General features: G+C 40.0%; 1 protein-coding gene across 2 annotated transcripts in view; it reads right to left on the reverse strand.

The window, feature by feature from the left end:
* Positions 1–665: 665 nt before the first annotated feature.
* Positions 666–26327, reverse strand: part of LOC131688988 (uncharacterized) — a 134753-nt gene continuing 109091 nt past the window's right edge. For both annotated transcript variants that reach the window (XM_058973701.1, XM_058973710.1), the window contains 7 exons: positions 11349–11557; positions 10936–11274; positions 9520–10396; positions 9158–9463; positions 1895–2166; positions 1674–1829; positions 666–1614 (listed from right to left, as the gene is read on the reverse strand). In XM_058973701.1, the coding sequence (XP_058829684.1) occupies positions 1375–1614; positions 1674–1829; positions 1895–2166; positions 9158–9463; positions 9520–10396; positions 10936–11274; positions 11349–11557 (2399 nt within the window). In that variant the 3' untranslated portion in view covers positions 666–1374. The remainder of the gene's footprint in view (positions 1615–1673; positions 1830–1894; positions 2167–9157; positions 9464–9519; positions 10397–10935; positions 11275–11348; positions 11558–26327) is intronic.

Below are 26327 nucleotides of genomic sequence, written 5' to 3' on the forward strand. Positions count from 1 at the left end.
CGACGATGACGGCAGTAGGTAGTGCAGTTGCACAGCAAATATATTCGCAGTAGGACAGACTTGAGCTAGCGAAGAAGTTCCTTCACATATGTACACTATCTTCCGTCCAATAAATAGGTTAGCTGCTGTATAGCTGATAGAAAGCGTCGCAACAAAGTAACTCCGAGCTTGAATCGATGCCAATCGTCGTTCCCGTTCGGTTTGCTTGTCGGAGTAGGGGCAGGGTGAAAAACTTTTGCTTTCCCTGCTGCCCGAAACTGTTTGAGAACGATCCGCTTTCACCGGGTATATTGTTTGTGTCACACACCACATCAGGCGAAATGGGGCTAAATTTATCAAATTTATTTGTTCCTCGAGATGCGCTATTGAAAGAAAGTGTTATCTCTGGCTGGTATCGTGCTGATATGGTACACTGGTTGTCACGCTGCGAAAAGAATTGATACGCGAACTTTTTTTTTGTTGGCGCAGACAGAAAAGTTTCGGTTCAGAGCTTCAATGTTTTTGAATTGTTTCACACGAGGCTTCGGTGTCGAAATGACAGTCGCAGTAGTCTATGAATAACTGTACACTTTTTCAAACCGCAAACCAACAATTTCTTATCAATATCTTATCACGGATGTGATACCAGCACATACGAGGGTAATTCACCGTAACAAAACGTTCATATAAATAATATCCTTTCATATGTATTGTATTGTAATAGACTCTTCACAGGCTTGCAGACAGACAGATACGTACAATTCCCTCTAACTCGAATCGGAAATTTTGTTCTTCAAGCCAACGCAGCACTGCCACGCAGTGCTGCCGGCAATTTAATCGGAACGGTTTCCGCAGGTGCTTAAATTCAATTTCACAGTTATTTGTTACTTTTTAACTTACTTTTTGGTATTTTCTGGTAAAAAAAAGTTTCAGAAACTGTCTGAACTTTTAAACTATTTATTTACTATTTTCCAAATTCATTCACTAAGTTAATAATTTACTAGACTTTCGGTAGACAACAAATGCAACTCGTTTCACGTGTGTAATCCCTACTCTCTTTCTTTATCCCGTCGGAGAACTTGTGTTGTTTTAGTGGCTCTTAACTATTTGAGTGAGGATGGGAGAATTTCCCAACAAATTTCGCTATCGTGTGTGTGTGTGTGTGTGCTTCATTCACAAACATATAACAGCTATCGACTGTATTCGGATGTGAGTTAAATTCTATTGTGTACCTAACTTTTACCTTCAAACTGGAATCAACTATTATTGTAGGTTCGATTAACGGCGAGGGTTGATTGGAAGGTTATTCATTCACATAACAAAAGGCTATCCTGAGTGTTGCGACAGAAGTAGTGAGGAAGAAGGGAACAAACATTAGCGGTTGACTTACTTAGTTTACTGATCGGGTGTTTCCGTTTCCGGGACCTGTTCGACTGGCTCGCTGGGCTTACTTTGCTCTTCCTCCTCCTCCTTCTCCGGTTGAGTTTGTTCCTCAACTTCAACGAGGGGAGGATGGCTGGGAATGGCTGCTGGATCCTGTCGACGTACCAATCGAAGACAGATCGACCCTCGAATGATTCGTAGCAAATCAATGATTTGAGCGGTGGTCATCGCTTCGACGGATTCGTCGTTGACCTGTGAATGAGTGAGTTGAGTTAGACATATGAATCGGTTGTAGATTTTGAGAAACCTACCATTATGACCTGATCACCGACCCGCAATCTACCATCTTTGGCGGCGACACTTTCACTGTAGATAGCTCTGATCACCGTTCGACCAGTGAGCGGGTCCTGCTTCAGACTGAATCCGAGTCGGCTGTTCCAGCGTTTGTTGAGTTCGACGGTGAAAATCTGCGTTTGGTTAAAAAATATTCTCGTCAGACATCGGATCCAAACTAAAAAAAACATTTACTAACCTTATTTCCATCACCGTCGGTTCCGCAGCCGTTGGATTCTAGTTCCCGCTCGGTGGTCGGTGTTGTTGTACTGGTAGAGCCGATGGTGGCCAACAGACTGGATTCGGCCTCCGGAGTGTGTCGTGTTAGTGTCGTTCCATCACTGCTGGATAGTGTTCCGGACTCGGTGGTTATCGAGGACGGGGTACCATCGGTTAGACCGTCCTGGCTGGGAGTTTCATCCTCGTCCGATGCCAAGATGGCTCCTTTCCACTTCATGAGACTTATTTTGCCTGGAATGGGTTTTTTACGATAAAAAATTGGGTATTTTATTTGAATTTTTGAGAAAACGTAATTGCTTGGTGATTAACAAAATGGGTGTTATCGGGAACAATTCTTTGGAAGAGTAGCCGGACACTGAGGTGCGCTACCAATTACGAATAGTGGACTCTCATTACGCTCAACTGTTTGTAGGTTAACGACGAAATGGCAACTTAAAGTTACACTGATAGCGTTAACACTTTAACCATTTGAAAGCTGCATTTAAACAATTTCCAGAATTGAACTGGTGAGGTACTTCTTGCACGATTAGCCAACACCGAAGAAGTCACTTGTTTATGGCTGGTTGTTGCTAGCATAGTATTTATTATATTCTCAATATTTTCTGTTCCCTATTCATATTGGTTTAAAGCGATATCGTTGACAGTTACCAGCTAACGAAAGTTCATTTGTGTCGGTGGTTACAGAGGACGAGATACAAATGGCTGGACTGTCCTGGCTAGGGGTTTTCTCCTCGTCCGATGCCTTTCCACTTCGTGAGACTTGTATTGCCTGGAACAGATTTTTTTTTTAATATAGAGTATATTTGCTTTTGAATTTTTTGGATAGTATCACATTGTATTATCTAAGACTTCTTTTAAAGAAGCTGAACGAATAAACAGTGAGTAGTGCTGCTGTTACAAATATTGGGCTCACATCATACTGAAAAGTTTAAAGATAAACTACGATATTGATCACATGGAAGCGCAATATGCGGGGAAATAATTAAATATCTTCTAAGCGCCGTATTAAGATGTCCTGCATTAAACTTGTTCCATTTTTTGACCGAGTTTTAACTATTTTTATCATATACCAATACCGATCAAACACAGCTAGTTCGTTGGCTGTGTCTGAATGTATACACAAACTTCGAATTCGACCAAATTTCCTCCTTTCGCTATTCAGTCGTTTGCTTTGTCACGTGTTCCCTACGTGAAGGCAGATGGTTTCCGAATACGGAAAAACGTGCAAAGGATAGGTATTCGGTTTTTCATCGATCCCAAACCATTTCATTCTGCTGCTGCTTGAATGCAGGCGGTTTTCTGGCAGATGCTTCCCACCGAGCTCAGGAATCGGACTCATGGGCTGTTAGAACAGAATCGCGTATGGACTACAACGGCCCTTCCAGATACAGATTTCAAACGCGGTGCTGACGGAGGGTTAAATACTCAGTTGATCTCTAGATAGGATCTGATCCAAGCATTCTCGCAGTTGCGACAGGATAACTCTCGCTTTGCAGAGCCAAGGATGTATCTTGTGGTTGACAGGTATCCCTTGGTGATTTATAATTCCATATCACATGTTACCTTCAGTTTAACAGGGTCAATACTCTTGTAGCTAACACTCGCACTGGCGGCAGGCTGTCCATCAACTGGTAAGTTATTTTCCACTCCAGACGCATACATCTGGCAAGAAATATTTTCGTTGGGGCAAAGTTCCTACTTCGATGAACGTCTTTTCAAAAGCTGTAGTTCAGTATCATATTTGGAATGCGTCGAGGTCGCTACCAGGTAGTGCAACGTTACAGGTCTGGTTTCCAGCAGCCAAAAATACCCTGTACGCGATGCACGCAAAAGAAGCCACCTGATTATGGTTAGTTGTTTATCAACTTTTATTTGTTGGATTCTCAATATTTTCTGTTTCCTATTCATATTGACTTGAAACGATATCCTTGATAGTTGCCAGTTGTGATGCGGACACATCGGTTGGACTGTCCTGACTAGGGGTTTGCTCTTCGCCCGATGGTAAGATGCTTCCTTTCCACTTCATGAGAATTATTTTGCCTGGAATAGGATTTTTTTTTTGAAAAAAGAATTTTTTGGATAATATATAATATAGTGAGTAGAAAAATTGGGTTGTCAGAAACGCTGCTAATTACAAATATTGGACTCGCATCATACTAAAAAGTTTAAAGGTAAACGACGTAATTGATCACATGGAAGCACAATGTGCGGGGAAATACGCATTGTTTTGTCCAAGTGCATTGGCGCTGTGCCATCTTCTGAGTATCGTATTAAGAAGGTGTCCTGCTTTAAGCTTGTTGTATATTATTTTACCGAGTTTTAAGTATTTTAACAAATTATTTTCGCGTCAAAGTTCCTTAAGTACCGATATCTTAAGCGCATAATACTCTGTTCAAGCAAAGGATGAAATGGAGAAAATGCAACTTGTTGAACAGCTACAGTTCGCAATTCCGCAGTAACTCCAAATCAGATGTATATGTCACGTACTGAGCAGCTTGAATTAGCTGTGATTTGGTGGTTTATATTTCTATTGGAAGAAACTCCCCACATCGACGATCGGCTGTGATTGACAGGAGGTTGTAAAAGAACCGATTGACCCAAGTCAATGTGCGGATGATCAACGAAAACTGAAACATCTGTTCAAATTTCGAACGCGTCGAAGTCGCTACCAGCAGATCATCGTCTTAAACATCTGGAGCAAGACACAGTTTCCATTTGCATTGATCAGACTTCAACCAAGGTGTTCCCACCAACCACAATGAATTTTCAACAAGTTTGACCTGTGAGAGAATACGGGATGTGAGATTTGTGGGGTTGCCATCAATGATGACGCGATTCCAACAACTGCGGGACAAGTAGTCTAATGTGGGGTGGGCAGATAGCCAGACCGAAACGATGGTTCAGTCTGTGCACGCCCAATGTTCAATTCCATAATGAGATAATGCTTCAGTGATACGCTGTCTGAGCTCCAGTTGAGATAGCGAAACCTGCTTTATCAGTGCTACTTGTAATTTAGCAGCAACCAGGATCACAAATATATTATCTTGTTTATCGATTTTCCTTACGAACACCCCTGCTACATGTACCTTCTCAGAAACATCGTGTAATTGTGTCCCCGAGGACAACTGACGCGATGACAGGCGTTATTCTTTTTGACTACCTGTAACACCGCTAGGGGTAGCAAAGCAGCATAGCCGAGTTTTGCGTGGATGAACGCAGTTGCAGACCTCCAGCGAACTCGAGGCAACCGATGCCGACGTCACTCTTTTGTCTGACAGTAAACTCGGAGAACACGGAGGATCCCTTTCTGTGTCATGATCAACTACCAAGTTGTCGAACGTGATATGTTTTGGTCACCGTAACTGCTGCTTCCACAGTCCACCGGGGAAAGATTATATGCCATTGAATACCGTCCTTGGTAAGGTGCTTGTAGATTGTCTTGGTCGAGTCCAGACTGAAACATTTTGTATAGCTAATGTAACGTACTTTTGGTCCCGCTGAAATTGGCACCGTTATTGGAGTATACGTGCGACGATTTGCTCCTTCGGCAGATGAAACTGTTGAGGGCCATGAGGAAATATCGCCCACCAATTTGCAGTAACTTGTTCAATCGATAGTTGCCATATAGGTTGTTGGATGAGACGGGAGTTGACTCTGGTACACCTGAAGCATTTACGGATGGCCCTTCGAACTATTCTTCGTCCATAGAGCGGTCAGAATTCATCACAAATGACGGCTAGCCTCCATGAAACATACTGCAATGTTGAACGTTTTTAAGCAGTTTGGTGAACGGATACGAACCAGGCCTGCCGAATTGATGCTTGATATCATAGGATCCATTGGATAGTCGTAACCGTCCAACAATTTGAATCATTCCTTACATGTCCATGAACGGGTTAAGAAGGTGTAGTGGGGATTTTATGGACGCACTGACCTCCCGATGCAGCAAATTTAAATTCTCGGGAAATGATTCAGCTTGCACCAATTTGATCAAACCTATCTTCGCTACTTGTAGTTCTGTGACGGAAAGTAGTCCTACAGTGGTTTTGTATCTGCCGACATTCAGGAGGCGTTATTACGATGAAAATCTCAAGAAAAAGGAATTGGATGATTTCTGCGGTGCAACAAACAAGGGCTCCATTTCTTCTGTGTGAGGCGAGATCTCAGCGAAAAGTTTCTTTGGTCATTCCTGTTTCACCTTGGGTAGCCAAATTTGTCCGTCTTTTCCTTGTTCGCTTACTACCAATTGATTGGGCGATAATCCGCGAGAATCCAAGTCCGGCAAACTGACAAACACAAGATCGAGGAGCCAGCCGTTTATATTTACAATATCGTTCACCTGATGAATACCACACGTGAGCATAGTTTCTATTAGGTATTGTTCGATCTCTGACGAAATATTCGATGGAATGTAGCCATAAACGTCTTCGTCTAATTGCCACTGTAGATCAGGAAGATTGAAGTATCCTTGCGTCAAAATCATGCCAATTTCAAAAGAAGTGTCCGACATAAGCTGCACTGCATTCGCATGAGCGTTATACAGCTCAAGAGAAGCGTTGGGTGGAAGATAGATGGCAGTTATGTACAACAAACAATGTTCAGATTTCACTCGAACTCAAACTTGTTCAAGTTGGTCACAATTTGGCAGCGAAATAAATTCAAAACTCAGGCCTGTTTTAACGGCAATCAGAACTCCACCTCCCCGCGAGTGGCTGCTGGTCAATGAGCTACGATCGCATCGAAGTATTGTATACTCTCTGCACTGTCGATATCCGATCTTAGTCAAGTTTCAGTGAACACGACTACATCGTAATCGCGGCTGGAAAGCTGCAAACGGAATCGGGAGATTTTAGTCCTTGTGCGTCTGACGTTCTGATAATATATTTCAAACAAGCGGTCAGATGACTTGGCATTTAATGTTCTTTCCGCTGCGATGGTAGCTTCTAGGAACATTCGTGGTACGTTGACTCGAGCCACTAGAAGCGTTTGACATTACCAGAAATGAGTGGTTCAAAGTGGTTCGAAATAACAATCCTTCCGGCCAAGAAGCGGGATCAAGAGCTTTACACTTGAGTGCAGTGTTGAGCCCAATTTTGAACGACACAAATGAAACAGTTGCAAAGTCCTTGTCTTTAGGAACTAGCTTCACTACTACAGGATCATCGTCCATGCCAAGATTTGCTTCAGCCATAGTATGAACAGCTTCTTCTGTGACGTCCGAAAAAGAACCGGTGTGGATCTTAGAAATAGGATGATCGGAACGGAAACGGCTTGTGGCAGCTTCGATAGTAAACCAGCTTTGATACGAAACTTCTGCTTTTCTACGACTGTCCTGTATTCCAAAATAGCGGTCACAGACATTTCACTATCGTCGAATTCAAGTGCAAATCGCTTGCTTTATAATAGTTTTTAAGCTATTGGAATTTGCTTTGTACCATCGGATACATCGGAAATCAAGCTGCAATACATGTCGAAAACAATCACTGAATTTGGCTGCAATCGATTCTGTTCGTTCAGGCAACCCCAACTGCTTGCCCAGCGCAATTAAATCCAATAATTTTGGCATCTAGCTGTTTCTTGTATCATACAGACTGTTAAATCGGACTCGTTACACTGTGGCTTGATTTATCCCGTGCATAGATGATTTTGAATAAGTTGATCGATCGAATTGATTGACGTGAGTTTCCTAGTGTGATATGTGTAAACTCTCTGCAATAGTGTGTTTCTACGACTGCCTCTTCGCCGGACTGACTGTGGAGCTAATGGTGTCGTCATTGGTCACGTTTCAGAATACAAACTATTTTCTACATACAATAAACAATCATAAAAACCACACTGTGTTTGTTGATATCGACTGTAAATAAATAAAAAAAATAAATAAATAAGACCGGTAACGTAATGTTACACTGATATGGGTAATACTATTACCTTTTTAAAAGCTTAATTAAACAGTATTCTGAGTTCAACTCGAGAGGTACTCCGTTCGTGTTGAGCCAAAACAGACTATAAACGCAATGCAATCAAATGAAGTCACTTGAAAATGGTTAATTGTTTCTCAAATCTTATTTCTCGAATTCTCAATATTTTCTATTTCCTATTGATATTCACTTCAACCGTATTCCTTGATACTTACCAAATGGACGCTAACATAAATAAGACTCCATTCCACCAAATAGACGGGAAACTAAGCCAGAAATTTATTCAGCGATCCGCCTACATCTTCCTTTCAATTGACGCTAATGAAAATCGTCTCCTGCCCCCACCATCCAACTCACTGCCCCCGGTTTCCTTTCGACAGGAAAGCGCACAATTATATCATTATCGTTTCCATTCAATTGACTATCCACCGGACGGTACCGGAATCGCACCAGAAGTGGGGCATCATCGCCGAGTCTGTCTCCCACGCGACACTATCCGACCCTCGTCCTTTCGATCTCCGCTTCGACATCATCATCATCACTGACCGACTTTTCTCTCCATCATTATCGCTTTACCGGCAGCCAAATCGTGGACGGGACGGGGGAGGAGGGAAAGTGTCGAAAACTTTGGTACAATTTCTCGCCACCGACCGAGATAAGAGACGACATCATTTAAATAAATTTACAATTGACGCGCTAGGCTAGGTGGTGCTTGCTGTGCAGCGGCAGCAGTTTTCCTCCGCTTCTCGATTGGGGGGAAACTTTTTATCGTTCCCTTCAAGTGTGCCGAGGATGGTGGTGGTGGTGGTGCCACAAATCCTAGCGTCGTCGTCTGGAGAGAGATAGTTTTCAAACGGAATCAGATTTGAGGTTAGGTGAGCGAAGGTATTTTCTTGTGGTACGAAATAAAAGGATAGTAAAACGGAACGGATTGGGCGAGCATATGGAGTTTTACAAGATCAGCAAATGATTTAAACAGACCAGGAAATGATTGGAATTCGTTACGAAAGAGTTTTTAGTTAATAGATAGAGAGGCCGGATGGGGGGAAGGTGTTGCAGCAGAACGGCGGCTCGTTCTAGCCGGAAACCATGAAATACTTTTTAACGAGTTTATTTGAAAAGGTAGCCGGTTGAAAATTTGCTCAAACAAGCAAGAAAAGGGAACGAAGAAAAATTAAAAGTTTTCTTTCCGTTCGTAGGCGCAACTATCTTGTAATACTGTTCAACTGTCACCGGCGGATTTGTTTCAATTCGTTGACCTGGAAAATAAACTAAGGAATGAGATTATGGAAAAAATAACTTACCTCCTTTAGCAACAGCATCCACGACCTCGCTTGCATTCGTTCCCGTATCTTTCAGAGGCACGTGCACAGATGAATACAGTGGCGATTTGTGAGCGAAGTGCTTCACGTAGATTGCATCCGTGGAGTCCGCATTCAGGTCGTTCTCCGTTTTGCACGCCACTAGGAATGTTTCACATGGAAGGCTTATGAACTGATCGCTGGCCCCTGGCGGGGCCGTCGAGTCCCCATTGTTCAGGGCGTACATCGTCGGGGCATCCAGGGCGTCGTTGTCCAGGTTGTTCAACTCGTACGCGTTAGTGGTGGCCACTGTTTGAGCAAATGATATGAATATAAGGATTTATAGGAAGAAATTAGAAACTAACCTGAAAATTGGAACCTCGGTTTTCGCGATGACATCGGCGTACTCCCACTCTCTCCAGCTAGGTCCAAGAAGTTGGGCCTTTTTTGCCCTTCGCCACCCTCATGCTCGTACAAACTTTCCGCATCAATCTCGTCATCACAGTAGTACAGTTCGTCTAGATTCTGCGGTGGCGCTGTGCTTACCGCCGTCCCTCCGCAAGATCTACAGGACGTGCTGTGGAAGACCCCCACGGGTACCATCTGGGCCTGATGATGCACGTAGGAACTAGCCTGACTTCTAATGGTGGACGTTTCCGAGTCGGAATAGTTGGAGGTCGTTTCACCGCCGGAATGTTGATAGCCATGATTGTCGTAGGATCGTTTCGATTGCTGCGACTGGGGTAGACCCCGACGTAGACGGCGCGGTGAAGCGTTGCTGGATTTCACCGATGAACTGGTCGAACAATCGCCGGAATTTGTGGCCGTTTGCTTCCGATGGGCTATATCCGTTAGTAGATTTAGCGCCTCCGGACGTAGATTCGGTTTGGGTCGACCGGAACCGTGCCCTACGGTGGATGTGGATGCCGACGAGCAGATACCCTGGGGACATTCCATCGTGGGGGACTGTGCGGATAGGGGGGTTAGTGTTTCGTCTCGGAACAGGCGCAGTTTGACTACGTCGGCTGCTTGCCGCAAAAATATCACAGCTTCTTCGTGGGTCATTTGAGAGATGGGGACGTTGTTGACGGCTACGATTTTATCGCCCGGTCGGATACGGCCATCGTTCAGGGCTGGATCGCGGACCAACGCTCGCACGCAGTGACCGAGGATGGATTCGTCCTCTTTGCGCAGGGTGAAACCCAGCGAACCCTGTTGCTTGGTGAGAATGATTTCGAATTCCTGGGCGGGGGGAAGAGAAAGTAGATGATTAATATCAATGGATCTTTTTAACAGAGGGTCATAGATAAGTAAACGTTTTTCGTGGTCACCAAGGGACTAAAGACACTCAAGGAAATGGTGACTTATTTTTCCCCTTATTGTTAGAAGGATTGTAAAATAGAAACTTAGGGTATATAGCCGCCAAGTCATCTGCCAGACACTGATGAGACGAAGTGGAACTCCTAGTTTCAAAATTCCCGATTTTTTCGTTCCACAGATGTATAAAATCGTCCAACATAATCCAAATGAAAAGGCGATGCTATGGCTGCTGAACTATATCATTAATATGCCGCCAGCGAAAGTCAGAAAGTCAAAAACAACAGCTAAAAATCAATGGGCTTTCAGCCTTGCCCTGGACGGCATGGAAAAGTAAACAAAAAATAGTCTAACTTTTCCCTCGAAACAACAGGCACAATTTGCGAAATCGTGCCAGACATTAAACTAAGCTAATCTGGCTTCAACAAGCCACCCCCCTTAAAAATAACCATGCCCCTGCTTACCCCAGTAAAATTTCCGGGTTCCATCGTCGCACCAGCACCGTACGGGGCAAAATCCAACGTTTGTGGTCGATAAATATAGTACTGCTGTTGCTGATAGTAATGAGGCATCATCATCATTTGCTGTTGCTGCTGCTGCTGTTGCTGATGCTCTACCTGCAACTGCATCAACTGGTGCGATTGGAGCTCACCGCAGGACGCTAGCGGGACGACAGCCGCATTCCGTAGGGGCGGCTTCGGTGGTTCACTCGGTGGCGATAGTTTCCGATACTGTTCGTCCTGCGGTCGGCACACGGTAAGGGTCACGTAGTTGGGTGCGGTCCGTAGGACTTCCAAGGCTTCCTGGAATTTAATAGGGATTTTGGGGTTTAGCATTATCGTCTTCTACGTGTGAATAGGTTGTGGTCAGAACTCACGTAGTTGGTCAGCCCGGACAATGGAATCCCGTTGGACTCGAGCAGAATATCACCCGGTTGTAGCATTCCGGTGGCCCACGCTGCCTGGTGGGGGAACAGTCTTTTGATGCGTATTAGGCCCGGAAAGGGTGCGGTCGAATCGGATCCACCGGACACGGACAGACCGAGACCGCGCGTTCCTTTCGGTACCTGAACGAGGAATACGGATTCTGCAAAAAAATGGAAAGAAAATAGTGAATTAATTGCTATTTAAATTGACTGAAAGCTGTCAAAAGAAAAAAAAATCTCCGTTAAAAATTCAAAACGTCAGTAGGCTGGGTGAAAAAACATAAACGACTCTCTCTCGCCGGAGCCATTACAAAGTGTCTCAAGTTCAAAGTCTCAAGAGTCATTAAAATGCTTCGAGCAATGCAATGTAACTCAAGTCTCATCGGTCCCATCCGCGGGGGTGTGTGACATAAGGGAAGGAAGCTCACGTCATAAAAAAAGAAACTGCAAGTGCCTACTATACTGTGTGTAGGTAAACCTATAAAAGCAGCACAGCAGTTACACAGACGGCGAGCGGAAGAGGTCATGAATAATTTGAGTGCAAGGACCGGTGCCCTTTCTAGTCGCGGCTTCACTTGACGGGCGGCGGCACTCTACTGTGTGGACTGTTGTAGCAGACTAATACAAAAGCGGCGCGCACACCTAGCAGGCCTTGGAATACGGGAAGCATTACTCGAATTTTTACTTCGTTGAAAATCCTTTAAAAACACGGGTTATTCCGCGCTTGTGGGCGGAGAGGGGGGGGGGAGAGATGTTTTATGATACGCCGTTCTTTACGCTGCCATTTCCGTGTGTACTTGGCTGCAGGATTCTTCCCCGTCGTCGTCGTCGTCACGTTGAATATAATGAGCGCTCGTCAGTGGATGTACGTCGTAACGTCAAATTACCACGGGTGTTAACACGGCAAATAGTAGGCGCTGTTTTTGCTTTACTGCTGATTTGATGAATAATGTATAGGGTTTCGCGTCGCAGGATTTGTTCAGTGTATGCAGTTTTTTTGCAGGCTTCGGCAATAGTTGATAATCTTCGGCTTCTTGAAAAAATAAATTGGATCGGATAAACTAATTGGTGGAAACCACACTGTTCTTTAAATATAGTCATAAAAATACTAATTTGCCACGTATCATTCACGTAAATAGAACCACAACCAACGACACGATCTGACACTCGATGAAACAGAAGAAAAAGAGTCCGAATAATTTATCGCCAGTTAATTTGCGGGTACTATCTGGACAAGTTTTTTTTCTCGTTTTTAGAGCTAACGTCAATCCGACGCTAGCTTAGTCCTGTCACTAAGTTAGTGTCGGATTCTGAAGAGACGGCGTCGAAACGCAAATTCCATAACTAATTTACTTAAAAAGCGGCCATCTTTGAAAACGTAAAAAGCAGTGGTTTTCGTTTCTTTCACAGAAACTTCATGAAAATCAATCAGGACATTATTAGAATTATTATTAGAATACTATTGATTAATTTTCATGAAGATTTTGCCAGCAGCGTGCAAAAAACTGGGGCGAACCACTTCGAATTGACTTTTTCATACAAGCTTGCATACAATAAACCTTTCGTTTCGAGATGCGCAATGTCGCCCCTGTTTTTTATTGCTTTCCAAGATGACCGCTTTTCGAGGCATTTTAAGTTGAACCTTGACACCAACGGTACTACGTGTGGTTAACGTTTTAACGTGTGTTAAATAAAAAATAAGAATTATTTTAATACCTTTCTGTAATTAAAGTAATGAGCTTAATTTTTTTTTCTCTCCACTCTCTGGACTCCCTAGAAATGGGTGGCATGTTTCTTTTCGCTCGGATGCTGTCAGTTCAAACAGCAAGCACTCCGCGAGCGTGTTGTACGGTTTTACGAAACGCATGGTCATCGTGGAAAAAAGTTTACAGTAGACACCATTCGAGACGAAAACGTGCCCGTGAGGACAGTTTACCGGATCCTGGCATCTCTGAGCCGGTGGTGGCCTTCCGGCGAAGGTAATGAAGAAGAAGAAGAAAGAAGCGTTGAAAAAGCTGGTCGACAGCAACGACGGAACGAGTTTGCATGACGCTGGCCGAAAATATCACTGGTCTTATACCCTGATTCACCGAATCTCAAGATGGAGGACATCATCTCTCGGAAGCAGACTCGGTCCCCCGAGTACACGAACGAGCAGATAGCGATCGTGAAATCGCAGTACCGGTGGATGACGAAGGACTACTGCGGGACGTCATTCGTGCTGGACGACGAAAGTTACTTTCCGCTCTCGTAGAGCCACATTCCAAGAAATGACAGCTACTATTCCAGCGACAAGCCGGGGTTCAAGCCGGGCGGTCTGTCCATCAATCAACAAGTGCACCAGGATGAGTTTCTTGAGAAAATTCTTTTGCCGTTCTTGAAAGAGGATCATGCGGATGGGAAGTAGGTCTTCTGGCCGGACAAGGCGTCTTCCTATTACGCCAAGAAGACGCTGCAGTATCTTGAGCAGAGTACGTGCAAAAAGAAAGGAACCCGACCAACTGTGCCGTCCCATTGAGGATTTTTTCGGTTTCCTCAGTGCCCTAGTGTACCAAAATAATTTGCGGTCCAAGGATACGAAGCAGTTGACCACCAGGATCCGGAAGATGGACGTTAGTGTCGTCCAGCGCTCTTGTGAGAGCATCGCGACTAAGTTGCGTCGCACGGCTGACCAGGGCCCCTTCCCCAATATTCATTGACGTTATTTTGAAGAATAAACATAATGTTTTTAATAAAAAAATGCTGATTCCGTTGAATTTTTTTGTTGTTTTGTCGTGACTAACGACTTTCATTTCAGTATAGGGGCCCCTTTTCAAAATTTCGGAAGAAAAATGATGTTCGATTTTGAACGCTTATATCTTTTGTTGTACTGAATGGATTTAATCAATTTCTTCGGCATTTTTTTGAAAATATTTGTACCAATGTATTAAATTTTCGAATATGTAGGACATTCATTAATAACGGAAAAATAGTGCTTTGAAAAATCTTTCGAAAACGACTCGGAAAAGTGAAAATTTTCAGCCCATCCCGCACAGAGCCGTCAATATGGTGCACCAACCGAACAATAAAATGATGAAAAGTTTTAAATGTTTGTTCCTATGATTATTCGTATTGGGTTGCTTGACGAGAGCAGTTGGTGAGGGAAATCCGGCATATTAGTTTTGGTTATGTCATTAGAAGCCGGACGGAAAGAAAAGGCTCATGATCGCACGAGAACGAGCGAGAAAGCGATAGTAGTGCAAATTAGCGAAAGCGTTACGTACATTTTGAACCTTAATAACTTTCCTTCTACTGAACGGATTGCTAATCTTGTTTCATAAATCGGAAGAAAAACGTTCAACGCTTGCTACCGATACGTTGTTTGCTATATAAAATTTGTTTAAATAGTTCAAAAACTACTTTAAATAAGAATCAACATGAATGATAAAACCTATAAATAGGGGTGTCCAGGCTTTTCTCAAAGCCAGACGTGTGTAAAACGCAGTGCATAACAGACGTGCGTGGTCGTGAGAAGCTGCATCGGCCGACTAATCAAATCGACTACCACCGGAGCGAGGAAGAAAAACGTTGGTGGAGGTGGTAGCGGTGAGAAGGCCAAAAAGCCAAAGGCTAAAAAACGCAGTCATCGAAAGGGCGGTAGCAACTGTCATTAAAAATGCCACCAAAACATCGGAGGCTGCAGCGAACAAGCCGAAGACCCCAAAGCCAAAGAAGGCCGCCAAACCTGCCAAGAAAGCTGCCCGAAGAAGATAAGTAAATTCACGCGTCTCTAATGTTGCCAACAGTCCTTTTCAGAACTAACAAAATACTTGTAAAGAATTGGTGGTGCTTATTTTCCGTTAGCGCTGTTAATTGTAGATGGATTTTTGTCATAGTTATATGCAAACCATCCTTAGGATGAATATATAATGGAAAAAGATTTTTATTAGGAAGTTCCTTTTATTCATTTGTATTATTAAAAATATTAAAAATATTTTTCAAATTAATCTACAAACCCGAAGATTTTTGCAATTCTTTCCAAGAAAATCGGTGAATGTGGCAACTCTGCCACTAAGCGAAAGCTACACTAAAACGAATGATGAAAATATTTTCATTTATCGCACGAAAGGATGGCCTTCCATCTGCAACGAAAAGTTAATAAATAGGAACGCCTTGATGCAAAGCGTACTCATTCGGTGTGAGCTGCGAAAGAGGAATGTTCATATGTATGTACGCAGTAGAAACAAATCGTCGACAAGGTTTGAGTCGTTTCAAAAGAATCTCGTCTCGTATCACCATAGTTATCTACAAACCGTCTTTATTAGGACGAATGCAAAATGGAAAAAGAATTTAATTAGAAAGTTTCTTTTATTAACTAGTGTTAAGTTTGCGCTTGTTAATTCTGTACTTTAACACCCCTGTTAACACGGCAATAACTTTGCAATTTATAGAACATTTTTATATTTTTAGTTATCATATAATAACTGTCATCTCTTCCAAACAACTTAACCCTCTGCTGCCAACCCCGTGGTTTTCCAGGGTTAAGGAGAATCATTGTAAAATGTCCAATACACAATTTTATGTTGTTACCTCCACTAAAACCACTTCAAAACACTCCCACCTATCATACAAGTACATTGTCTGCTTGTTGAAATCATTATATGAAATTATTGACCTGTATTCAATGCGGAGAACTCGGTAATAAAATCGTTTTACTGAATAGATTAACGAACGGGATCCCCAGGAAAATTTCGCTGAGCCCGGTGAATCGAACTTAATGCGTAAAATTTAGCCATTTGAAAGAGATACAAGCAGAACTTTAAGAATATGATCATTGCGGTTATGTCCCGGACATTACCCGCCCCTAGTTTTTCGCTAAGCGTGCGCTAGGAAAAAGATTCCGATGGTTGTTTCGAGAGATTTTAACATTGATATTTCAAAGCAAGAAAATATGACATTTGTTCATTTCACGAATGAATGTCTCAACGAGCTTAGAATCCAGCGTAGATTCGCAGGGCAATTTTGTTTTGATCCTATCTGGCTTCCTGTCACTATTACCAGCTCTGTGCTATCTTCCGAATTTGGGGCTTTATTAATTTGATGATTTTATTTAAGCGGGATAATAGGACTGCATCCAATGGCTAGGTGGACCTTGAAATATTCGTTTCTACTCTGGGAGACGACCAAGTCCAACAACGAAATGACCAATCCATTTGTAAGTAAGAGGATATATCCACTAACCAGTTATGAAGACCTACAAGAATGGACCAACCCACCCATCTAAAAATTTAATCCCCATTTAATCGGAGATCACTTATTGGCTTATAATAAGAAACAGCAGCCATCTTTCCACTCAAACCGAACAATACGCATTTCCCCCGCATATTAAACTCCACAAGCATCAGTTCTTAGCTTATCCAACAGATCAAAGTAAAAATAAACATTGCGTGGTAGCTTTTCAGTGCAGCATTATTCAGAAGGATCTTGGCCTTATACCCACTGCTCTATCACAGATGCGATGTGACATCCAAACCGAAATTAAAGTCTTTTTTGGTGGTATTCCGACTAGGAAAACAGATCAAAATGGTGAGTTCAGCGGAAGCAATTATTTGTAAAAATTCACCCCAGAGCACAGTGGTTTTTTTCGCCAATATCATGCAATCTATTAATTACGCATAAATCGTTAGATTACGGTCAATGATGTCTTCGGAGAAATTTGTGAACATTACAAGCCCTTTCATATGGTGTTGTTATTTTGATGATTAATCTCCCTAAAAGTGAGTACCATATACAGCAAGCGCATATATTAAAACTATGTCTTCGGCAAAGTTGAAGAGTAAGCTTTTGCCAACAACTTTGCTGAAGGCACAAAGTCTTCATCTTTAATATCTTCAACATTATTGCTGGTTATCTGTAGATGATCCCTTTAAAGCCAAAGCATTACTATAACTTTTAAATATCACTCTGACAAGTTCGATATGTTCCGTAATGAGGTTTAAATTATCAAAATGGATAACTTTCTATCTTGCAACAACGGCTTATCTCGTGTATTTTCTAAATTATTTTGCAATTTTTGTTGGCTTGGAAACGGCTGAGTTTACGTCAATAGTGTTTTTAGACTACTTATCAAAAATTGCAAGGTCTGTCATCTGCTGACACGATTTTCGTGATTAATTCTCCCATAAGTGAGATTTTGCAACTAAATTCTTTTTCTGCTGAAATAAATGACTTAACGTCTTTGGGAAAGTTGAGGAGATTGCTTTCATGTACATTTTTTTCTGAAATCATGAAGTCTCTTCTTGGATTGCTCAAGAAGTTGCTCTTTATATTTGGATAACCCCAGAAACATTTTTTTACAATATCTTTTCAATTATCATTCCTACGAGTTTAATATTTTCTACGTTATTTTAATTATCAAAATACACAATTTTTATTAACGCATAATTTTTCATATCTCGAGTATTTTTTACCTGAGGCACGTGCCAATAAATTAAAGATATTGGACATTTAAAAAAAACAATATTTTTTTTTTAAAATCATCTATAACTCTACTGGAGACAACGAAAGACAAGTTAACTTTTTTAAGTGTTATAGTATTGATGCAGCATTTCTAATTGCAACTAGAGTTGGCTGCTCGTTTAAAAGTTATTTTTTAAACTTTTGCAAATATTACCAACAAATATCTAATAACTTCTAAGTCGCAAGAGATGGAGCAATGATCGCTTCTGGAAAAATGTATATCTTGACAAGACGAATAACTTTTTGAAACATGTTGAATCTTTATTTACGATACTTAAAAAGTTATAATGAAAAAAGTTTTTAAGGGGTCATTCACAAACAACGATCAATAACTTCAAGTGTACTATAAATAGAGATTTTCGGTCTTCGGTAAAGATGTTCGCAAGTTCATCTTTAGTTCTTTAACATTTCTGAAGACTTCATCCTATTTTTCGCACATTGAAAAAAATTGTGGCAAATATCTCACTTCAAGGGGGATTCATCATTCAAGCTATATCATCAAAATACAGGTCTTGGATCTTCCTAAAACATCCTGGAAGACATCATTGCTATACGCTTTACCGTGTTCGCGTGAATAATTTTTCGTACGTTTGTGGCGAAAAAACCACTGTGCAAAGGGAGAATTCGAACTCGCAACCCGCGGGACTCCGACCCAATGCACTACACCCAAGCCAAGACTAGCTGATGCGGAGAGTTCCCCGGCGGCGGTGATACAAATGCCCGTTTTTGTCAGCTGGTTAGTTGGACTCACTCCACGGAGAGTGAAATTTTTCTCCTCCTTAGCTGCTGTCACTAGCTCGCTGACCGACCTTTGTTGTGTAACTGGTTTAGGCATAACTGTTGCTAATATCAAAACTTTTCGTGATGCTAATCGATCCGGAGATTCCGATCATATTGACTTACATCCCTTAACAGCCAATCTCGTAGGGTTTATTCAACAACTTGTTTGTACAGAGAACGAACTCGAATACGAGTTCATGTGTCAAAACGGCTGGCAGTATAATTTGTTTCATGCTCAGAAAGTTGAGCAATTTGCAAAAGTAATTCAAAACTTTCATAGGCAAGATTGTAAGGTTTCCACCCAAGCAAAATAATCAATTCACTTGAAAGTAGAATGGCACACGGCCACCAGCATATCATTAAGACATTCATACCAAAGAGAATGGACCAGAAACCAGATGAAGACCACATACCCAGCACCAACTCATCCCATCTGCACAAAAATACTTGTAAAGAGAAAATAATGCAGCAAAATTTCCGCAAATGCTGTTTTGGTGTCTTGTGTAAGCTGACATTTTTGACCTTGGTTATGAAATGTTTACTCAAGTGAGAATGAGTGTCATCAGCTGCGATTCAAAACAAATATACCTTCAAAATATATGAATAATTCTGCTACTAAATACAAAAAATAATACCATAGTGACACTGGACGTAAAGAGGCGGAAGCTTATACCACTACCACCATTTCGGTTGGATGCACATGTTCGGATACGCAATGACAACGGTTATCACAACATCGCGCGTGTTGTCTGGTCGTGCGCCGAGTTTGTGGTGATAGGATTCTACAGCCAAACGATTGCATTCGGACACGGGGTAGACTGTCCAACGTCCCGGTTCGAGACGTGCTGGCAATCCGGGATCCTCCCTATATGCGCCCCTTCCACCTATTTTTCATCCAGGGGAACGTACCATTTGAGCCAATTTGTTATTCTGATTGTTCCCCAAAACCAAGCCCTGTTTTCTCAGAAATGACTGAACCGAGCTTAACTAAATTTTAACTGGAAGGCCTACCATCCGGATAAAACGCTACTCAATTGTTTCCGGTTCTGAAGTTGAATTCTCAAGATTTGGGTTGTTTTTTTGCAGTTTTATTTAAGCAATTGCTAATATTTACCGCATAATCGCACGCTTTCATGTCATTGGCAAGGGGTTATTTGAATGCCTTTCAAACTGTTTAAATTATCAGAATCAGCGGCTGGAATATTGAAGTTTCATCAGGAAGAGATTCGGAAAGTGGCCATTTTTTTTTGAAACGAAAAAAAGCAGTTTTTTTCCACGCTGTCCATACGATTCCTCATGGAAATTTATCAGTAATATCCTAGCAATGTCCCGAATACGTTGATTGGTTTGTATAAAGATTGAGTAAATGGTAGCGAAAAAAATGTTAAGCCTTTTCTGGCTAGCTACTACCTTTTACATCCGTCAGATCAAAGCACAAATCATGCCATACGAGATGACTTAGACCCTTAACTAATTATGTCGGCACATGGCGAATAATTAGAGTTATTCTGCATTTTGCTTGTGAAATATTTTCCAAAAACATCATATCTCTTTGTAGATACTTTGAAATGTAATACAAGATGTGTAGTTGGAATGATTTTTCAATTTGCCGTATATGAGTTTGTTATCGTTTCAAATTAGAGTCCCTGTCACAATAAACTCCATCCAAACTGCATATTGATCCTGACTGCTCTGCCTATATATAATTTCAGTGAGAATTGGACAACCGGAGACTTTACTGTCGCGATGCGTGAGCCCATCAAACTGCCCACCATCAATTTTCATATGAAGCTGATAAAATCGGGGGTAGATGATATCGGGGGCTAATAAAATCGGGTCTTCACTGTATATGCGATGTGTCAAAATGGTTCGCGTATAATTTTTTTCCTGACCAGGAAGCTACGCAATTTACAAAAGTAATTCAAAACCTTCATGGGCAATGTTGAAAGGTCTCCACCCAAGCAAAAGAATCAATTCGCTTGAAAGTAGAAACACATGCCCACCAATTGGTGTTAACACGTCATTAAGACATTTATACTAAAGAGGATGGACCAGATACCAGATATACAGACCTAGCACCAACTCATCCCATCTGCACACAAAATACTTCAAAAGCTCAATTTTATTAGAGATCACTTATTGGTTGGTCATAAGAAAGATCATCCATCAATACGTATTTCCCCTGCATATTAAAGTTACCTAGTATCAGTTCCTAGATTATAAAACTGAACAAACTCAAAAAAACTTTGTGTGGTTTACGGTAATAGCCTTAAACACATCATGAAGTACGATGAAGATTCCTTGCGGGTGTGGTAAACAAAATTCGAGCGAACCCCGTCCTACTCCATCATTTCTCATTTCTGATCAAGGCATCCATCATCCTCAAACGACGGTGTGTAACTATGAGACCAGATTGTCGCGTGTTAATTCTACCAACAGATATTAATAATCGAATGAAGATATTTCAATTCATTCAATGTTTTGTTTTCTTTCAAAATGCCATTTTAGAAACCTGGGGTTAACTGTGATGTACGGAATTGCACTTTTGTGTATCATCGCGAAGGGCTCGGGCGTTTGTAAGTTAACGTGGGCGTTGATATGTCGCGTGTGCTAGCGTGTATACAACTTCGCGTGTATAAATTCAATTTTGTAACCGTGTGTATATTCGCGTATGTTCTTGAATGATCACGCGGACCGTGAAAATCATATTTAATTTTCTGTGTGCGATTCAGATTCTAGAACAGAGTTCCCGGCCATGTCGCCATGGAAGATGTTGCCCAGTGGCTATGAGGGCCCTGTTTTTTGCATTGGTTCAACTGAAGACATGGACCTAGGCTACTCCCCAAGTAGCAATTCTGGTTTTATAGCACACTACAAGTGCATTCTAAGTTTTAAGAAGGGCTTCAAGGGTGTTATGAAACCTCAATTGTTACTAGGGTAGGACCGAGAGAAGGGACTTCCGTTCATGCCCATTCGTTATCGTGCGAAGGTAGACATTTGTAGGTTAACGAATAAGCCCGCGTTTGTTTATGTGTAAGTACTAAAACGTTCACTTTATCTTTTTTCTTTTTTATTTCGACTATGTAGTCACATTTTCTTTTTTACATTTTAACGACATTCAATTAGCTGGAGATTACTGCGTAGGGAAAGTTATGAAAACTTAGAGCCATAGTAAGGATGTGAAGTATACAGGTAGGAAAACTAGAAGTGACAGGGTCATTAGAACAGGGTCATTAGAACCTTACGGGCTTAACTTTTGTCTTCTGCTGATGAGGGTCGAGCTTAGGCAGCATAACTACGAATCAGTCAAGTTCACCAGCATGTCTCTTGGCAAAGAAAAAGAAAAAAAAAAAAAAGACAGACTTGTCCCCCTATACTTTACCCTACCCAGTAATCTCTAGCTAATTGAATGTCGTTATAATGTTCACTTTATCAACGGAGTGTTTTCATGTTTACGAGATCGCGGACATAAGGAAACGAGGATAATCGAGAAAAGCTCAAACGTTTGTATGTTAACATGTTGGTCGCGTGTGCTTGTGATGCTGTTCGTGCCGATTGGAAAATTCTTAAAAATATTGTTGATTGTTGAGCATTGTTGTGTGTGTTAGTAGTGGAATTTGCATCCATAACAGATTTGTTCAAGCAATAAACAAGAGTGATAATGAAATAGGCTGATTTATTTGTTGGGGCATCTGTGCTTCCCACTGCATGCCATCGCATCACCATTCCAAGGTTCTCACTGTCAGTCAGATCAGCTGAATTGATCACCCTTATGCTTCCCACCTCACCCCCAAACAGGCAGCAGGAGAATATTTTGTTATCAAAACAAGGGTTCCCAAAACATTTTTTTTAAACTGAAGCATGTAACGTTCAGCATTAAAAAACTCAGCTTCCTTAGCTTCCATCCGCCACCTGGAGCACGCGCCATTGGGCTGCTTAAGATTATCTGGTATTTCGGGGAGTCCTGACCTCCAAGGTTTAAAGAGTTTCAAATCAGGGCTCACTGCCAAGCACAGAGAAAACAAAAAGAAAAAACAAAAAATCACACACCAGAAAGAAAAAAATCAACTATAAGAGAGGAAGAAAAAAAATGGAAGAAAACTGAAATAAGAAAGGAAAATGAAATAAGGAGACACAAAACAGAAAAATGGCTCTATTTAACCAAAAATCATAAAAAAGGACGACAAAAGACAACATTTAAGAAAATAACAAAAAAGGTAAAAAAGAAAGCAAAAAAAAGAATAGAAATGAAAAATAAAAAATAAGAAAGCCTGAAGCATAACGATTTGTCACAAACGGTAATCATATGGTAATAGCGTCAATACAATCAAAGTGAATATATTATATAGAAAATGAAAACATAGAAAAAGAATAAAGCGAAAAGGAGAAAAACAGGAAGATCGAGCAAAAAATAGAAAAAAGAAAAAAATTAATAATAGAAGAAAAAACCAAAACCATGGAAAAGAATGAGGGAAGAAGTACATAAACAAAGCAGGGAAACATAGGAAGAGAAAGATTAGATAGCGAAAAATATGAATATCAAAAATAAAAATTGATTAGGCATAGAGATGAAGAAAAAAGAATAAAAATAAGAATGGAAAAAACAATGAGAAAAAAAGAAACAGGCAAAAAAAATTGACAAAAAAATGAAAAAAGGATTAAATGAAAAAAAATACAAGCGCAAAATATCATGAAATGAAAGTGAAAGACATAAAACAATATCGCTACCGCTGTAGACCATTTTTGTTTGGGTTTTCTCTGAAAGACGATAAAAAAGTATCATATTATAAAAGAATGTAAAAATAAATGAAATCAGTGACAAATTAAAATGCAAAAGACAAAAAACCTGGAATTAAAATGGTATAAAGAAGAAACTAAAAATAATAAAAAAATATCAAACAAAAAACAAATGGAAAGAAAAATTGCAAGAATGCAAATTATTTAAAAAAAATCATTTGTGAAAAAAAAAATCAAAAATTAAAAAGCAAGAAGATGAAATCTAAAAGGAAAAATAAAAGACAAAAAAGGGAAAACCGAAATTGGGAAAGAAAAAAAAGCTTTGTGATTAAATAAATGAATACATAAATGATAAATAAAAAATAAAAACAGAAAGACGGCGAGGAGAAAGAATCAAAAATTACAGACGATGGGAAAAGGAAAAAGAAAAGATAATAGTTAAAAAAGTGAAAAGGAAATAAGAAAAAGAAAAACTATGAAACAGAAGGAGAATAAAAACAGGAAGAATAAATGAAAGCGATAAAAATAATCAGAGGTAATTACAGCATACAAAGAAACATGAGAAAATCAAAAGAACCAAGTAGATAAAAAGTGAGAAATTGATATATTCTGAATAAATGAAATATAATCTATAAGAAACAAAAAAAAAGGAACAGAAAACAAAACAAGAAAATCGCAAACAAAGGAAGAGAACAAAATGAAAAAAAGGAAAAATGAATTAAAGAAAAGCGAAAACGAGAAAAAAGAAAAAAAGTGGAGAATAAGAAGAACAAAAGAAAAAGTGAAAAACGATACAAATAGAAAAAAGAAAAATACCCAAAGGAAAAATAGTGAAAAGAATAAATAAATTTACCCTAATTCCACTAGGCATTTTTCAGGTTTTTGTTATTTCTATTATTTTTATCTATTTAAAACTAAGACAAGAAAAAAAAAGGAGAATAACAGAAAGAACGAAAATAATTGAACAGAAAAATAAAAAAGGCGAAAAGGAGAAAAGATAAAATAAAAGGTGGAAAAATGCACATAAGCCAAAAAGAAAAACAGCGTACATCAAATATTAAAAAAAAAATTAAAGAGTAAGTAAAGAGAAATAAAAAATAAAAAACTAATAGAAAAATGAGAAAATAAATGCATATTTAAATGCAAAAAACAGAAAAAAACAAAATGCTAATTCACATGCTTTGGTTTTTTTCTTTAGAAGAGAGATGAAAGAAAACAACAAAGGATAAACAACAAATGAAAGGAAAGAAAAATATGACAAAATGATAACATAGAAGAAAAATAAAAAAAATGAAGAAAAAAAGCAAAGAACATAGAAGTAATAATCGATGAAAAAAAAACAAAGAAAGAAACATTGTAAAAAGTAAAGGAATATTTAAAAACCTTGTCGATCGAAAAGATACAAATGAAAAAGTAAGAAGATGAAAGATGAAGAAGGATAAAAGAAGAAACAAGAAAAAAAGAAATAGGAACGAAAACAGAATATAAGGAATATGGGGTCAGAACTATTTAACGTAGCTAAAATGTCGAAAAGATATAATGAGCAAGCAATAAAAAACTCTAAAAGGAACAAGAACAACAGAAAAAACTTATGGAACTGAAAAAATGGAAATGGATTATGGAAATGCAAAAGAAGTCAACAGTTCAGACGAAACCGAAAAGGAAAAAAGAAACAAAAAAGAAGAAAATCAAGGAAACAAAAGAGACGAAAGAAAATGAGGAATTGATATATCTAAACAGGAAATGAACAATAAAAATGTGGAAACAAGTAAAAAATAAAGACAAAAAACAAATCAGAATTCCAATCATGGACTCCTGGTCGTGTATATTCTTTCTGCTTTTGTTTTATATGACCGAGAGAGATGAAAGAGGACAAAATAAGAAAAATAAAATGAAAAATTGATGATTGGAAAGAAAAGCAAGGTTGAAATAAAGGAAGTGAAAACAAAAAAAAAACACAAAGCAAAACAGATTAGCAGAAAATACCAAGGAATAAAAGAATTACCAAAAGAAAGAGAAACAGAAAGCAGAAATCTAGCGAAATTAAATAATATTTAGACAAATCAAAACATGGAAATAAAAGAAGAAAAAGGAAAAGGCAATGTAGAAAAAGGAATAACATGGAAAGAAAAAAGACAACAAAACAAAGAGACAGAAAAAGTCATGAAATTAATATTTTTAGAATGCTAGATTTTTAGAAAATATTTAGTTTTTAGCCTTAAAAAGAAAATATTTAGTTTTTAGCCTTAAAAAATCGATAATAAGCAAGAACATAACTGTCAGTGTTGATCGCTGCTTGATAATCAATAGCGTTGCGACCACGTTTAAAAGTTGATCAATCTTCCGAGGATGATGGAAGAAATATAAGACCGCTACATATTGCTACTAGAGGCCGATAAGTCTTATGCATCATCCCATGTTATGGGAAGGGGAAAGTTTTTAGTAATTGTACCAATTTCGTTATATGAATGTAATAACTGCTCTGGGCAGCCGACTGCCGGAAATATAAACAATCCGCTTACGCACCAAATCCGCTTAAGCGGATATAAATAAAAAGACGAGCCCCTCTCCTATCCGAAGGACCGGAGTTAATACATTTCTAGCAAATTTTCATCAAAATAAATCTGCTTTTCTAAAAAAATCATTCCCCAGAGTGCCGCTTACGCAGCTAACTGATCCTTTCAGCAAGGTCAAAACGTCAAATTCCTCCCTGCTCCTATCAGTTCAGTTCAATTGACTGCCTCACAATGCTCCAGCTTCAACATAGCTCCCGGCTCAAACTATTATGTTGCAAACTTTTCTGAAGCATGAAAAAGCCTAGGGGCCTCGACTGCGTACAGAGAGAGACGATTATTATACCCTTGTATGGAAGCAGCAGCAGCAGACCACTCCAGACCGGAACAGAAAAGGCTCTTC

Source organism: Topomyia yanbarensis, chromosome 1 (assembly GCF_030247195.1).
Source record: "Topomyia yanbarensis strain Yona2022 chromosome 1, ASM3024719v1, whole genome shotgun sequence".
NCBI classification, from domain to species: domain Eukaryota; kingdom Metazoa; phylum Arthropoda; class Insecta; order Diptera; family Culicidae; genus Topomyia; species Topomyia yanbarensis.